The sequence below is a fragment of the Polypterus senegalus genome, chromosome 17 (assembly GCF_016835505.1).
Source record: "Polypterus senegalus isolate Bchr_013 chromosome 17, ASM1683550v1, whole genome shotgun sequence".
In the NCBI taxonomy this organism is placed as follows: Eukaryota; Metazoa; Chordata; class Cladistia; order Polypteriformes; family Polypteridae; genus Polypterus; species Polypterus senegalus.
Window position 1 is genome coordinate 16397013 of NC_053170.1, and position 17961 is coordinate 16414973.

Below are 17961 nucleotides of genomic sequence, written 5' to 3' on the forward strand. Positions count from 1 at the left end.
GAGTTTTTGACAGAACAGCACCCAATGTTGACTAACGGTGGACAACAGTAACCAATAACAAAAATGTCCATGAAAAATCTGACGTTACCCAGGTCGCTTAATCCACACATCAAGTCATCCAGTCACACACACAATGTGCAAAATCATGTATTTGTTGCTAAAATATTAAATAAATAACTCTGGAAAATAAAAGTAGTCCATAAACAGGAAGTCCCTTCACACATGATCACGCTTTTCAATTGAAGACCCGCCTCCCCCCTTCTTTCATTGGTCAAATCACCTTTGTCTGTACAACATCTGTCTGTTATGGTCAGGCCAGGTTCCTCCCTTGACTCATGTTTAGGGTGCTTTTTCTTATTTCATTACCTATTGTTTTTTATAATATTGTGTTATTTGTACACTCACCTAAAGGATTATTAGGAACACCTGTTCAATTTCTCATTAATGCAATTATCTAATCAACCAATCACATGGCAGTTGCTTCAATGCATTTAGGGGTGTGGTCCTGGTCAAGACAATCTCCTGAACTCCAAACTGAATGTCAGAATGGGAAAGAAAGGGGATTTAAGCAATTTTGTTGGTTGTTGGTGCCAGACGGGCCGGTCTGAGTATTTCACAATCTGCTCAGTTACTGGGATTTTCATGCACAACCATTTCTAGGGTTTACAAAGAATGGTGTGAAAAGGGAAAAACATCCAGTATGCGGCAGTCCTGTGGGCGAAAATGCCTTGTTGATGCTAGAGGTCAGAGGAGAATGGGCCGACTGATTCAAGCTGATAGAACCACTCGTTACAACCGAGGTATGCAGCAAAGCATTTGTGAAGCCACAACACGCCCAACCTTGAGGCGGATGGGCTACAACAGCAGAAGACCCCACCGGGTACCACTCATTTCCACTACAAATAGGAAAAAGAGGCTACAATTTGCACGAGCTCACCAAAATTGGACAGTTGAAGACTGGAAAAATGTTGCCTGGTCTGATGAGTCTCGATTTCTGTTGAGACATTCAAATGGTAGAGTCAGAATTTGGCGTAAACAGAATGAGAACATGGATCCATCATGCCTTGTTACCACTGTGCAGGCTGGTGGTGGTGGTGTAATGGTGTGGGAGATGTTTTCTTGGCACACTTTAGGCCCCTTAGTGCCAATTGGGCATCGTTTAAATGCCACGGGCTACCTGAGCATTGTTTCTGACCATGTCCATCCCTTCATGACCACCATGTACCCATCCTCTGATGGCTACTTCCAGCAGGATAATGCACCATGTCACAAAGCTTGAATCATTTCAAATTGGTTTCTTGAACACGACAATGAGTTCACTGTACTAAAATGGCCCCCACAGTCACCAGATCTCAACCCAATAGAGCATCTTTGGGATGTGGTGGAACGGGAGCTTCGTGCCCTGGATGTGCATCCCACAAATCTCCATCAACTGCAAGATGCTATCCTATCAATATGGGCCAACATTTCCAAAGAATGCTTTCAGCACCTTGTTGAATCAATGCCACATAGAATTAAGGCAGTTCTGAAGACGAAAGGGGGTCAAACACCGTATTAGTATGGTGTTCCTAATAATCCTTTAGGTGAGTGTATATTATTTGTTTAAAAAGTACTATGTTATTTTTATCCTGTTTAGTTATTATGTAGTTATCTTATGTGTGTTTTGCAATTCAAACATTTTTCTTGTATTTTGTGGGTGGATCCCCAAGAGGCGTGGTCACTCGTCATTCACCGATAAGGGACCTCCCCCCATCCACATAATGACAGGCTGTGAAGTGAAGCACAGACGGTCCATTTCAAATGCACTCTAGTAGATTGTGATAGTTATTGTGAGTGTTGCTTTCTCCTTTGTGTTTTGGTCGGGTTCTCTATTTATTACTTCTGTTTTTTGGATTATTCTTGAGGGTTTTGCTTTGCAACTCGTTTACTTTTGATTACCTTTTAGGGAAGTCCTTTTTTGATAATTTTTTAAACTCCTTTTGAGTGTGATTTTCCTTTTCACTTAAATAATCCACCTTTATAAAGATTTCTTGTGGCCTTTCTCGATGCGATCCTCTCCCTTGTGGGGCATTTTGAGTGTGTTTTTTGACTTTATCGAATACGTTTTTGAATTCTGAGAGTGAAGCACATTTTTGCTTGGTGTAGGCTGAAGCCAGCCACTTAAGTGGAAGCTAGACTGGCATTTGGAGCACCTCCTCTGTCCAGACTGGTGGGATTCTGGCCTGCTTTCCTAGGTATTTTATAAAGGCCTCCTACCACCTTGACAATTTATGAGATTAAATTGCAACACTATTAGCTCCACACCAAGTATTTCTGCAAACTCAGCATTCATCTTCCTCTCACTCCATGATACTCCATTTGTCTGATCATTCTCATCTTGGTACTTTCCAGCTTTGCTTCAGTGTAACCTCAGATGACATAGTAATTATTACATACATAGAGTTGTATCTAAGTATGTTCTATAAATTTGACAATGATTCTGCACACATATACAAACAAATCTAGATACATCTTCTATAAAGCAATTGCTAAATACACACAAGTGCAAATCTGATTTAGGCACAAGGTGGGCGTGAAGGCTGATGCAGTCTGATTGGTGCAGCCTGTAATTATGCCTTTCAGTGACTTATATTATAAAGAGAAACATTGCAGACAGCCTTTCATCTTTAATTGTTTTCACCTAGACTTTATCTAACCTGAGAGGGCACAGGCAGCAGTTCAGATCTCCATGAACTACATGCTACCCTATGTGTCCCCCTTCTGAAGTGAGCTCTTGTCACTTATTTCTTTAACTTAACTTACTGTCACTGTGAGCAACTGCTGGTATGATACCCTTCCACAGTCAACCCCCTCAAGCTCTAGTAGTATCACATCATTTTGTAAACCTGCCTGGCATCTGCCTGGCAAAGATTCTGGGCCAGCTATTAAAAGCCTTAGTTATTTTTAGATGCCCTAATTGCCTCTGACAATATGGAAATTGTCTTTTCCCTGAAGGATAATTGAATTGTAGGACAGAGTGTAAAGTGTCCAGCCGAGCTAATTTAAGGGTGTCATTTTACCTCACATCTGTGGCCTGAATGATGAAGTAGACTGGATGTCTAGGTATAAAAAAGTGCCACTCAGTAAAGGGACGGAAAATTTCTTCGGACCTCGCTTGTTCACAAATGGTGGACAGACAGCTAAAGAATGCATGGCCATCATATTTCCTTCACAGAATCATTCTTCATCTATCACCTGATGTTGGATTTCAATCTCCTTCATCTCTACCCCCTCTTTTACTAGTGATCTGAATCAATAATCTCTTCTATCAAGAATCCTCAAAGGTCTACACTAGTCAATCTACATGGAGAAGAGTTTTGTGCAACCTTCACTTGTTTGAAATGTGGGAGACAGACATCAGTTAACTTTGTCTACACCCAGCTTGGTTGCATTTTCCATCTGTGGTTTCAATTCTCTTATGTTGCTTGTATCTCTCTTGTGGCTGGAACCCAAAGAGGTGAGACCACCTGTCCATCTCCTTTAAGGAAGCACTGCCAGCCCTATAAATTCAGGCTGGGAACTGAAGTCCAGGGTGGTTCATTTGAATGCACATTGGTGGATTTTGGTGGGATTTGTGAGTATTGTATTTTCTTTGATTTCGATCTGTGGTTCTTGACCATTTTTTGCTTCTGTTACTTGGATTTTCTTGTGAACTCATTTGCTTTGGATTATGTACTTAGATAAGGTATTGCCGTGAAACTTTTTGCTGTATTTTTAACTTTTCATTTTAATAAATGCTTATTTTAAAATGTTTCTAAGTTACGTTGCTCTGTACAAGCCAGGGGTTGACAGTGATCCCCTCCCTTATGGGGCATTTGTAGTGTTTTTCAGGACATTTCATAGTGTATACTGTATTTATTTTGAAGCACATTTTCACCTGGTGTAGGTCAAAGCCAACTACATTAGTGGAAGCTAGGCTGCCTTCCGGTGCAACCTTCTCTTGGCAGGCTGGTGGAATTCAGGCCTATGGCCTCATACCACTTTGGCCATTTTGTGAGATAAAGCATAACATACGGAGGTGCGTAGTCATAGGTTACAAGGCCACACTAATTAACAGGCCTGCTGTTGCCTGGCAACAAGAAATGCTCCTGGGTAGGGAGAGGGTGGCCTAGAATGAATGGTCATCTGAACATTAAAAGATAGATAGGAAACACACTATATAATAGATAGATAGATAGATAGATAGATAGATAGATATATAGATAGATAGATAGATAGATAGATAAGAAATGCACTCTAAAATAATTATATTTTGCTGTCATTTGCAATTATTGTTTTTGATTTTTAAATTAATAAATTAAAATTAATTAAAATATATGGATGGATAGGCAGATATGATAGACACTACATAATGGATAGCTAGATAAAGGAAAGAAATGAGAGATGGAAAAATAAAAAGAAAGGCAGATTAATGGCAATAATAATAAATGTCAAAGACACCATCTACTAGATATAAAAGGCACTGTATGATAAAAATATAATATAAAAGCACTGTATAATAGGAAGAAACCCACTATATGAGAGATAGATAAGTATGAAGTGGAATATTGAAGGTAGGTACATAAAAGAATGCCGTATAATAGACAGATGGATAGAAGTGAAAGGCAGTACATCAATGATATAAAACAATACACAGATAGATGCTACATTTTATGTTATGTCCTGGCTAGCCAGGCTGACCTTTTTCTGCTTGTCATGATGAGAACTGTGCTTCTCCAACGAGGGTGAAGTGGAGCTGCTTCTGGTGTGGCAAAGTGCACTGCCGCTGCTGCTGCATGACTGACGCGATTTCTTCTGGAAAACAAGAGAAAGATAATCCCTTAACCTGGGGAGATATTGACATCTTCTGCTGCTCATACTTGTCCCCTATAAGCAGACACACTGAAGAAGTGAAAAGGTGTGAGTGTTTGTCAATTTCATCTCAATTTCAGGCCTTCCCTCTTACCATTTTGTTGTAATGGTACTTGCAGTAGCCACAGTACTTCACATTGTCAGCCTCCAGACCTTCCTCTTCACAGAGAAGACCTGCCATCTGTGCGCTGCAAAACAAAAAGGCAGTGAACTGAAGGGCCTGTCATGAGCAGAATCACAAAAAGACAACTGTTCATGCAGTATGTTGGAAATTTGATGGAGCAGGTGACTGGCATCAGTAGAGCTCACTGACAGAGATCCTCCGAGGGCCCAGGAGATCTCAGGCAACCGAAAAATGAACCAACACCAGTTCGTGAGAAGCATACCTCGTCTCTATATAGTTTATACCAACACCAAACCCTGCCGCCCTCCACACCCAGACCTGGACAGGTACCCACCAAGTGACGTGGAATGCCTGCCGGCAGCCTTGCCGGTTGCAAGTCATACAGGCACCAGATGCAGCTTTGCTCTCCCGACCCTGGTCTTCACAGATGTAACACGGCTACAAAACAGAGACTTCAGTCAAATTCCATATTCACTTTAGAATGCTTCTCTGAAACAGCTGATTGTAGAACAAAGTTTCCCCTGTGGAGAACTGCTAAGCGATACTTTGAATACTAACACAGGTTTCTACTAAGACGACATGGAAGAAGACAGTGAGGATCATGGGGAAGCAGCTCAGTGCAAGCAGCTGTTCCACTGGGACATATTGACAGCGTAGGGACGGGAAGATGATGGCTGCATCTCACGGGAGACAGATATGCTACTGTGATGAATTGAGCAAAGCAACTCTAGCGGAAAATATAAACTGAAAAGGAAAAGACACAGACAGTGGATCGCATACAAAAATGGAAAGAAAAAACAAGTCCTGTAGAGGAATACACAGGTCACAGATGGTGGACACCAACATTCTCTAGAGAGACACATGGATTATGGAGCACTGAAAAGGACATCTAAGGTGGTGGGACACAAGACTTGAACATTCTAACTACAGACAGGACGTCAAGAAAAAAGCATAAATGAAGGGCACATTACCTTGTTGTAGCGCTCATGGGGGACATACTGCAGGACTATTGGCTCCATGGTCAATACATTAGCAAACTGGACTTCAGGGATGTAGAGTGCACAAACAACGTGTGCCCAGCCTGGGGAAGGAAGAAGATGCCTAAAGAAAGTGAAGGCCACAAAACTCACTAGAGTCTATCTTGATGTCCAGGATCTTCCCTATTAAATCCAGGTGTGTCTCAGTGATTTTTGTGCTACTGTCATAAAACCTGTAGCGGGCACCCTGAATGACTGAATGATATCTGCCTCAAAGATATACAAATCAGGGACGCTTACCTCCATTATCTGTCCGCTTCAGTGCACCATCCTTGTGGGGACAAAGTTCACATCTCTGTGAGAAACACAACATCAGATCATGGAGCATTAGTGACATAAGCAGTAAGTGACAAGGTCAAGTACAGGCAACTACAGGCCACAATGTACACATGCCACAAACAGACACTACTCTTTGAGGTGTTCTTTAACTATTGGTGAACAAATGAGACACCCATCCATACTCTACCCATGTTAAGATTGACCACAAATTCAAAGTTATTTTAGACAAATCAGGTGCCATTTAGAAACAAGAAAACCCTACCGGCAGCATAGGAAAAATCATTCAGCTCCAAGGACAATTATGTCTTCCATCATTTTTTCCAAATCCCTTTTTTCATTACCAGGTCTTTTAAACATTAGAAATTTGATAAAAATATGCCGTTCAGATAAACAATATTCAGCAATCCTGTGGAATTGTTGGAATGATCTACCCATGAATATAAGAGATGCCCCTTCAGTCTCAGACTGAAGACTTACTACTTTAGTCTAGCATACCCTGACTAGAGCTGCAGATTAACAGTGCATATTACATTTCTGTTTGTGGACTGCTCCTCCACCCTATAAATCCAGAGGGTCTTCCACAGTTCCTGGCAGTTCCTTCAAATGAGCTTAGGAGTGGCGAGTTATTGTGCTTTTTGCGAATTTAACGTGCTTAATGATTTACTGGATTTTTGACACTACGCTCTGCATTTTGATATTAGTGGGATTTCGGACTGGGACTTTTGGTGCCATTGAATTGCTTTTATGTTTTGAACAAATGCTACACCCTTTGTGCTTGACCGACCTTCATTATTATTGAAGAACATTTTTTGTGAAGAATAATTCTTATTTTAAAAGATTATACGAGGCCCTTCTGTGACGATGTGGGTTCTGGCTCCACGCTCCCATGGCTGTTTGGGAACCCTTGAACCCAACACCGTCGATAATGAAACCGAGTGAGCCAGTCAATGGAGGCAAATTGAGCATCTGAGCAAGGGGATGGTTGAAAGTACAAAAGTGCTTTTATTAAAACAGTCAACAAAAACAGTGTTCCATAAATAGTGCAGTTCTTCAAATTCATTAAATAAATAATCCATAAAAAGAACGTGGAGTAAAACCAATAAATAGAAAAAACAATCCTTAAAACGAGAGGTTAAAATCTTTTAGGAAGCAGTCTTAAAACCCAACAAACAAATCTGGTGCTCTTCTGTTAGCGTCTCACCTGCTTATCCCGTATGGGCCAAGCAGCAGGCAAGACGCTCTACAGCTGCCCTCCTCAAACACACGCAAGACTGGAGACCTCCCGATCCCTGGCTTCGGTTTGGCTCTCATCCCAGCCTCGAGACTTGGACTCCTTGGTCTCCAGGACGCTCACACCAAGGACTGCCACTCCAAGCCTCCCGACTTCCGCTGCCTTTCTGCGGCCTTCTGCGGCTCGCGCTTTCACCCTGGTCACTCCCGCTACCTGCTCGCCAGCGGAGCGACATCTACACAAACACGTGGGTGTCGGCCTAACAACCAGCTTCCATGCAGCTGTCCACGAGCGCTCATTCGCGCCGTCCCGCTCTTGCGGCTCTCTCCTCTCACCGACCTGCTTCCTCTCCTGCTCCGTAACCTCCGTCCTCTCCTTTCCTTTCTCTCCGATCGATTCTCTCTCTTCCCGAACGTTTTTTTCTCAAACCGACTCGCGCTTCTTTTAAAACGTGAGGGGCCATCACACTGCCGATTAGCCACGGAGCAATCACGAATGTGGGCAGTTCCTCACCTGTGCACACGGTGAGAAACGCCACATCGACGACTGCCCCGCTGCGCATAACAACGCCCCTCACCAAGCCGGTGCGATGATTATTTATTTAAAATCAATGGCCTTTTCTCCACGAGCTGTGGACCCATAACACCACACCTTCTAGCTTGGGTTTATAACCAGATTTCCCCTTCCAGTGGGCATTTTTGAAAGTGCTTTTGTGAGTTATCTGCTTTGGGACTCTTAACTCTTAATAAGGCCTCACCAGTGTGTTATAAAGCTTAAGCAGATTCCATACATTGTAATGTATAACCTAATATTCTGTTATCTTTCTTAATGGCTTCCACACACTATCTGGATGTTGATTGTAATGAGTCAACTATTACTCCTTAGTCCTTCCTCATAAGGTGTGCTTTCAGGTTTCAGCCCTCCTATTCTGTATTCAAATCTAACAATTTAACTTCCTACCTGTGATCATTTTCTTACATTAAATTTCATCTGGAAAAATTTGCCCGAGAGGGGTGTGCAGGGCCTAGGGCTGACCAACCCCACATGGGGCCGGTTACGTCAAACGCTGTTACCCGTATGTGTGGACTGTATAAACTTGCGCACGGATTTAATAAAAATAATGTTAACATATACTGGATTTTCTCATTACAGTATTCAGCTAAATTTTTGCAAGATAAAACGGAGACGTTATCAAAATATAACTGGAGAACAAAACTTGACAAATCCCCTCAAACGGGACACGTGGTCCTCAACAGTAGGCCCCCCTTAGGTGTGGAGTCTGGGGCAGTTGCCCCATTTGCCACCCCCAAACGCCGGTCTTGTTGTCCAAGTCTCTCTGTAGTCATTCGACTGATTCTACATTTTCTGCATTCCACCTAGTTTGGTGTCATCCACAAATTTAACCAACCTTGTTATTTATATTCCTATCTGGATCTTTTATATATATATTAAGAACAACAGCATCCCTAGCAGTAACCCTTGAGAACCACCACTTTTAACATCTTGCTGGTACTCCAACAGTAACCATCCGTAGGCTGCTTGCCAGTCTTTTATAGGACACACTCATGCACACATCTTTGACACGTGGAATCAAGTTGAAGTTCATACAAATGTCACAAAGACAGTAACTAGAAACCATGTCCAGATGCAAGCTGTCCATTTCATAATAATAATGATGTTAATATGGAAGCATAACATCTTAGGGAATATGCAAATAAAATGTTAGCAGAAATTTAAATATGAATAACAGACCTAAAACAATAACAGCATGATTATGGAACAAAAGAATAATGAAGTCTTCTCTAAACAAATTTAAAAACTAATGCTGTTGTTTTAGCCAGGGTTCCTCCCCTGACATATTTAAATTTCCTTTTTTTTTCTTCTTCATTCTTTTTTGCATCCATCCATCCATTATCCAACCTGCTGTATCCTAACTACTGGGTCACGGGGGTCTGCTGGAGCCAATCCCAGCCATCACAGGGCACAAGGCAGGAAACAAACCCCGAGCAGGGCGCCAACCCACCGCAGCATTCATTTTTCATTACTTTTAATTTATTGCTATAGTTTCTGTTACTTTTGTTATGTCTGGTTAATATTTAGTAAATATGATAAATGTATTATTACTTTTATTGTGTTTAAGAAAGCTTAATAATACTTAAAGATCTTATGTAAAAAACCAAATTATGTAGTGTCTATTATATCTACCTGTCCATCCATATATTTTAATATAGTGCCTTTCATTTCATTGTATGATTAAATTTCATTTGTATGATCAAATCTTTATTAATTAAAAATCACAAGCAATAATTGCAAATAGCAGCAAAATATAATGATTTTAGAGTGCCTTTCTTATCTATCTATCTATCTATCTACCTATCTATCTATCTATCTATTATATAGTGGCTTTCATATCTATGTGTCTGTCTGGATATTCTGAGACAGATGTTCCAGTTACAGTGTCTTTAATCTATCTACTGTCTAATATTTATGTATTGTCTTTTTAAACGTCATTGTGTTCTCTGTGTTTTGGGGGTGTAAATCTAAAAGGCAATACTACCCTGTCCATCAATGCTGGAGACCACCCCCTGCTCATAAAAGAAGACTGGGCAGTGAGTCCCTTGCGGTTCATTTAAATGCATTCTGCTGAAGTTTTGTGGTATTATGGCAAGAATTGTATTTTCTTTGATTTTCATTACTGGCTTTTCTACGTTTTCTGCTCTGGTAATCAGATTTTTCTTTTGGATTGTGTTTTTAGGACATTGTTGCTTGAGACTGCCTTTTGTAAACTGCTTCTGCTCTTTTCATCCTTGCTTCTTTGGTAAATATTTACTTATAAAATTATTGTGGGGCTTGTCTCTTTACCAGCCAGTGTTTACAAGGTTCTCCCTCTGGTGAGACATATTTTGAGATACTGAGGCTCTCTTGTGATTTCTGTTTTGAGGCCTAAGCAGGGCCAAAGCCTCCCCTTGACAACCAGGCTGCCTGGGTGTGAGTCTTATCTGAGCAGGCTAGTAGGGATTCTGGCCTGCTTTTTGGCTCTGTTTTGGAAGCCTCACACCTTTTATGCAATTCTTGTGTGTGTGGATCATACTAAATACTACTAGAACTACGAACTACTATTTATGTTAGTTCTTGCTGATACTGTGATATGCTCCCTGTGACCCTGAATTGTATACACAAGGGCCATAAAACTTACAGTTGAACCCTACAGCACAACTCTGTTGATATACTATGCTTCACACTGGTGTCACCAGTAATATTCTCTGTTATACTGGTGCTGTTGGTCTAATAATTTTTGATTCTCATGGACAGAATTCCAAAATTCATTAACTTCATTCAGCCATCTTGTGACGCCTGGGTTGCCCATAGCTGCCACAAACTTGAACAGGAGTCATTGACAGTCATGACCATGACAAGCCAATGGCTTTAAAAATCAGATTTATGACACTTTAATAAACACAGAGAATTTAAAAAGTGCAACAATGTGTTCAAATAAATAGATCCGATACAATTGTGCTGTAAAACCAGCATCCTTTGGGGTGCAAATAACTGATATAAATAAACAAAGTTAAAATCCCAGTCGTCAGAGAATTAAAAACATTTCTTTGCTGTCTTTGTCTTGTGTTGTTACACCAACCACTTTGCCAATCATCTGAAAAACACACATGAACCCCTCTGGAGAAAACTACATAAATATTAATGTAATTCATTCAAAAAAAGCAATGAAAATCTTTGTTGTCCAGTAGTGAAGAATTCAGATGAAGATTGGAGATTCATATGATAGGTTTGCCATAATCAGTTGAGAGAGCAACACTCCAGTATATCCTCCTTCAAAATCAGGGTCACGAGATATGCATAGAACACAGCATCTTGGCCATACCTGCAAAGAGAAGAAGAAACGAAGAGGAACGTCAGCTACTCACCACCCTGGCAGCTCTCTCCTGAGACTCGCATTTCCTGCAGAACCATGGGCCCGTTGGTACCTGAACAATACCATAACAAGCTGTGGAGTAAGAAAGAAAGAGGACAACGTCAATGAGAAAACAAGACTGATGCAGTAGAGTACAGCAACAGTTTTCATCGTAACATATCACAGACACACTGAGGACAAGCACCTGGAATTTTTATTGCAGTTGTTATTTTTTTACACCATGTATGGCCATTGGAATCATGTCAAACTCGGAAAGCCATTTTTTTTTTCTTTAACCAAAGCCCTTATAGTAACCAGTATTGTAGTTAAGAGTGTTTAGAAAAACGGTTCTTTAAAAATAGGACAACACTTTGAGGTAAAGAACACACTGTGATGCGAGGGGTCCACGGTGGTGCACGTTTTGAGTGAAAACGCACACCACTGGCTCCATGGGTGTGCAAGATCATGCAGCCCAGGGGATGTTTAATGGGGGATTGATGCCAACTGCACTTACACGTGATGGTGCAGTTGGTTTCAGTTTCCTCATTGACTCTCCGCGGTTCTGAGTGTGAAGGGAAAGAAAAGAAAAGATAATGAAAAGAGAGCAGTTTTGACTTTAGTGAGTTGAGGACATCCATTTTCAAGTATAGTTATGTGAGATCGTTGGAAATGAAAGAGACTGCGCATCAGATCCGAACGATTCTCAGGACTGAACGAAGTGCCAAAGATGCGGTGTGAACAAACGAGCTCCCACCCTGCCCCTTCTCCAGCTTATAGTGTGGCCAAAGCAGCCTTGGGAACACCTGCAGCTGGATATTTGTGGAGAGTTCCATGGAGTTCTGCACCACCAACACTTTCTCATTGTGTTTTACAACTGAAATGCTGTCGACAAGGTCTGTTACAACATGTGCAGTCACTGATTTCTTGGATTCTCTGTTGGGGTCTGCACTCTGCTATCACCATTGACAAAGGGTTCCAGTTCATATCAACAGAGGTCTCTTCTTTCCTAGCTACCTGGGGCATTTGTCACATTTGGACAACTCTACAGGAAATTGGGGGAGTAGAAAGACCGAACCAGACTTTAAAAATGGCATTAGGGCTCACCTGGTTGAGGGCTGCACAATCTCCAGTGCTCTTCTCCATACTCTCTTCCATTACAGAGCAACAAAACACTCCACTACTGGCAGCTCTCCTGCATGTCGTATGTTAGGGCGTGAGCTGCAGTTTCCTCTGGATCTTTTGAGGTCCTGGACTGCCCACACTCTACCACTGCCTCAGCGAAATACAGTCTCTAAGCTCCAGCAAACTATGAATTCACACTTTGATCAGAAGCTTAGGGCGAGAGTTCCAAAATTCAGGGCCCTTGACTGGGTAAGAGTTTGTCATCCCCACCGTGACCAAAAGCTACAGTTCTTCTGGTCTCCACATATACGACGTACAGGTTCTTAAACAGCTCAGCCCTGCTACTTTCCACCTCTATGATGGATCCCAGTGGCATGCTAGACACTTCCGCAAGGTGTCCCCAGCACTCAGTGCTGATATAGAGAACAATTTGGACCTGGACTACCTACACTGATGGATTGAAAGCCAGAAGTCTACGTGACCATCATCATTAGGTCCTTCCATGAAAACCACTAAATACAAAGAGGACTGTTTGATTTATGTTAGGTAGATTGCCCAGAGGGGACTGGGCGGTCTCTGGTCTGAACCCCTACAGATTTTATTTTTTTTCTCCAGCCTTTGGAGTTTTTTTTTGTTTTTTCTGTCCACCCTGGCCATTGGACCTTACTTATTCTATTTTAATTAATGTTGACTTATGTTTATTTTTTATTGTGTCTTCTATTTTTCTATTCTTCATTTTGTAAAGCACTTTGAGCTACATTTTTTTTGTATGAATATGTGCTATATAAATAAATGTTGATTGATTGATTGATTGATCGCCTCCTTTAGCTCAGCTATTCCCCCAGCCACAGCAACCACTTGGTATCTTTTCCTCAACCAGTGAGAACTCGGTTCTGCCCAGGCTACCACAAGGATTATATTACTGACTTTTAATTTTAATAATAATTAGAATAATAATGATTTAAAAAAAAAAACAAAGTGAACTGCTGTAGTTCTGTTGTTTTGTATTTGCATTTGCATTGTATTTGAGGAGAGGGCGATTGTTATATCTGCAAGTTTTGTGCTGTCTTGGGGAATACATTAAAAACCATGATGTGAAGTGGGAATGTATTAAGTAAAGGGTTGTTGCATGCAGACTGAACATTGTGCTGTCTTCATCTGAGCAATATAACACAAGAGACTGCAAAGCAGGTCCGAATGATTCCCAGGACTGAACGAAGCGTCAAATGTGCAATGCGAACGAAGGGGTCGGAGAGATGAATAAATGTGAACAATTTCTGTGGGTGAGGGCTCCCTGCAAACAGTCCAGAAGGTTGCAGTGTTGGAGCAGCAAATGCAGGGGGCCATTTTAGTACAGTGAACTCATTGTCATGTTCAAGAAACCAATTTGAAATGATTCGAGCTTTGTGACATTATGCATTATCCTGCTGGAAGTTGGATGGGTACATGGTGGTCAGGAAGAGATGGACATGGTCAGAAACAATGCTCAGGTAGCCCGTGGCATTTAAACGATGCCAAATTGGCACTAAGGGGCCTAAAGTGTGCCAAGAAAACATCCCCCACACCATTACACCACCACCACCACCAGCCTGCACAGTGGTAACAAGGCATGATGGATCCATGTTCTCATTCTGTTTACGCGAAATTCTGACTCTACCATTTGAATGTCTCAACAGAAATCGAGACTCATCAGACCAGGCAACATTTTTCCAGTCTTCAACTGTCCAATTTTGGTGAGCTTGTGCCAATTGTAGCTTCTTTTTCCTATTTGTAGTGGAGATGAGTGGTACCCGGTGGGGTCTTCTGCTGTTGTAGCCCATTCTCCTCAAGGTTGTGCATGTTGTGGCTTCACAAATGCTTTGCTGCATACCTCGGTTGTAACGAGTGGTTATTTCAGTCAAAGTTGCTCTTCTATTAGCTTGAATCAGTCGGCCCATTCTCCTCTGACCTCTAGCATCAACAAGGCATTTTCGCCCACAGGACTGCCGCATCCTGGATGTTTTTCCCTTTTCACACCATTCTTTGTAAACCCTAGAAATGGTTGTGCATGAAAATCCCAGTAACTGAGCAGATTGTGAAATACTCAGACCGGCCCGTCTGGCACCAACAACCATGCCACGCTCAAAATTGCTTAAATCCCCTTTCTTTCCCATTCTGACATTCAGTTTGGAGTTCAAGAGATTGTCTTGACCAGGACCACACCCCTAAATTCATTGAAGCAACTGCCATGTGATTGGTTGATTAGATAATTGCATTAATGAGAAATTGAACAGGTGTTCCTAATAATACTTTATTTATTTATAGATGAAGATCTGCACTTTGCTATTTTGAAAAACAAAAGGACTATTGCACATTTGCACTGTTTGTGTCCTCTTTGCTTTGGCTCATGACATGACTATCGACAGTCCGTAGTTAAGGAAGTATGGAAACCTGCAGCCAACCTGGACCATCACACACACTAGCACTGTATTTCTCATACTGTTTTCTGCTGAGGACCATTTTGTCAAAGTCAAAAATATGGAGGTCCACCGATGGCCGACAGCCACACATCACCATAAATTTCGCATTACAATCATCACATTATTTTTTCTACACATATTCATGTGAAAAACTCTGTAATGACCCAAGGTTCAAAGAAGGAGAGCTGGCACACAGGCTCAAATAGTGAGTTAGCTGGCCTGAACAGGGTTGTTTATTGGAATGAACCTCCTTTATTTAAGTGTCTTTACTGCTCCCCTTGTCATATCTTTCAAAGGCAACCGTAGAAAGACAAGCACAAACATAACTCTGTCAGACTTGTACTACTCCTCACTCTCTTTCTATGTTGAAAGCTAATTCTCAATCTGCTGCATTGTGAGCTACTAGGCTGGCTCCTATAAATTAGTTTTACCCACAAATCTCTGCTTATCACCTAGTGCCTTCTCACAGGCATGTTCCAGATTCTATCTCTTGATTACCAGGTGCTCAGTTTTGCCCACCATGAAGGAAGGTTGGCACTTAAACACCAACATTCAAATCTGGCTGGGTTTATGTTTCAACGTTGCAGATTTTAGTCAATGATCCATAAAAAGGCCTTAAAGAGAGTGTTATGGTACCAAGACATAGATAACAAACACATCAGAAACTGTGTATAAGCATCTGCATGTTATTAAGGAACTACTGTTGCCAGGGGTTGGCTGTTCAGATGAACATCAAGGTGGATTTAAAAAAATGAGTCCCACTTAGTGAATGAGTTATGCTGAATAATAGAATGTTCAAGCATTCTTATGGTAAAGTCATCTCTGATGGAGGATCGCTGGAATCATGGGAAAGAGAGGTCCTTTAATCAGACTGGCTGGCCAAGCACTGTTTACGCGTTGGAATGGCCATACGGGGGAGGCAGCTTGATGAAAGAGGTCTCCAAGACTATAAAGAAATCCAAATCATATTATGTGATGTCATCCATTGTTAAATTCTGCTATGTACTTCTAAAAATGTTTATTTTCATATTGTATTGAGGATTTCTTCTGTTCTGTGTATTGTATTGACCCCCTTCTTTTTGACACCCACTACACGCCCAACCTACTGGAAAGGGGTCTCTCTTTGAACTGCCTTTCCCGAGGTTTCTTCCATTTTTTCCCTACTGGGGTTTTTTTTGGGAGTTGTTCCTTGTCTTCTTAGCGAGTCAAGACCGGAGGGCTGTCAAGAGGCACGGCCTGTTAAAACCCATTGCGGCACTCCATTTGTGATTTTGGGCTATACAAAAATGAATTGTATTGTATAATAGTGAGACTGCGAGTCTGAAGAAATGTTAAACAAGAGAGAGAGATGGGGAAATAACTACAACGATATTGGAGTAGTGTAGAAGTAGAACACTTTACATTCTGCAAGTTAGACAAGATGCTCTGTGGTCTCAGTCCTATCATGTGGGCTTATAAGCAACAGCATTCTTCTAAGAAAAACACCTAGGTCAGTCCTCAGACCACCTGGCACATGTTGCATAGACGACACTTTGAGAACCACTGCAAGCAAGAGGGTTTGTTTATTTCTGTAAACTGAGATAACAAGGAAATGAACAACATCAACCTTTATGCCGCATGTATATACTGTCATGAGTGTACTGGGTTATTGATGACTCAATCATCGCTGAGGTCATCCCCACTGTCCGTCTTCTCTGACCCATCCCTTCCTACTATCTTCCTTCATAAACCAGCAAACCATTTATCTATTTTGGTTCTGTTTAGACTCAAGTCTATAAAGACATCACTACAACCAATTGGGTGTTCGATCTACTCCGAACTGTCAAATTATGTGTGGTTACCAAGGTGGTACCCCAACTCTTTACCTGTGTTCCTTGTGTCACTTTACAGTATGTATGATGATACACAGTAATGGTGATCTGGTAGGACATTAATGATTTTTAACTTCATGAAAAATGTTCTAAGTCTACAAACAAATACCAGGTTCATGTCCTCCAGTTTTCAAAATCACAAATAAGAGTCGAGAATAATTCTAAAAGATTGTCGGAAACTTATCAAAAAATTCCAAAATCAAGCCTATTCATAATACACGCATTGTCATGTTAACATTAAGTATTCCAGCACGCCACAAACAATGATTATCTCTCCAACTCCAGATTATTGTTAAGATAGTTGTTTTGCATCTAATATTTTTCTTTTTATCCAATTCATTGACATTTTGAATAATTTTGTCACTAATATAGCAATGACCCAGTGCCACTCTTTTGGAAGGATTAATTATGTGGTCATCTCCCTTTTGTGTATTTTCTGAGTGGCCACCACCATGTTGTTTGCAGTGATGACATCTGTTGCTAGTCATGTGTTTGGACATTGTCACAATTGTTTGATGTCATCATCACTACATAAGATGGTGGCGTGACAATAACTACTTGGGTTATATCCACACTACTCCATTTTCACCTTTCATCCACACTATCCAGGTATGTTGCTAGTCATGTGTTTGGACATTGTCACAATTGTTTGATGTTATCATCCCCCTTGGATTATATCCACACTATCCAGGTATTTTTAACCCCTGAAAATTGAGACTTTTGGAAACGATCTTGAGTGCTGTAAATTTCTGAAAATATGACTCACCATTGCAGTGTGGATAGGTGAAAATGGAAAGTTTTTATATATAAGGCACACTCTAATCATGCTTTCATTGGTTCATGCTTATTATGTGACCCTTCTCTGACTGGATTCTGGTAATTTCAATATCTCATTCCCTGATTGGTCATTCTTCACGGAAGAAAACCATAATCCCAAATGGCAGACACAGAGGAGTTGCTTTCCATGGTACTTGTTGTGTTGCTTACCTCTATAAATCTAAACTGCATTTTGCACAGTCTAAATTCTGGATACAGGCA

General features: G+C 41.1%; 1 protein-coding gene across 3 annotated transcripts in view; it reads right to left on the bottom strand.

Annotated features, from left to right (window-relative positions):
- Positions 1-17961, bottom strand: part of LOC120518142 (protein AF-17-like) — a 104871-nt gene that overhangs the window by 59051 nt on the left and 27859 nt on the right. For 2 of the 3 annotated variants that reach the window (XM_039740760.1, XM_039740758.1), the window contains exons 2-7: positions 11485-11564; positions 6292-6346; positions 5986-6095; positions 5349-5452; positions 4985-5078; positions 4720-4833 (exon numbers count right to left, since the gene is read on the bottom strand). In XM_039740760.1, coding sequence (XP_039596694.1) covers positions 4720-4833; positions 4985-5078; positions 5349-5452; positions 5986-6095; positions 6292-6346; positions 11485-11564 — 557 coding nt within the window. The remainder of the gene's footprint in view (positions 1-4719; positions 4834-4984; positions 5079-5348; positions 5453-5985; positions 6096-6291; positions 6347-11484; positions 11565-17961) is intronic. The other variant, XM_039740759.1, reaches the window with a different exon arrangement.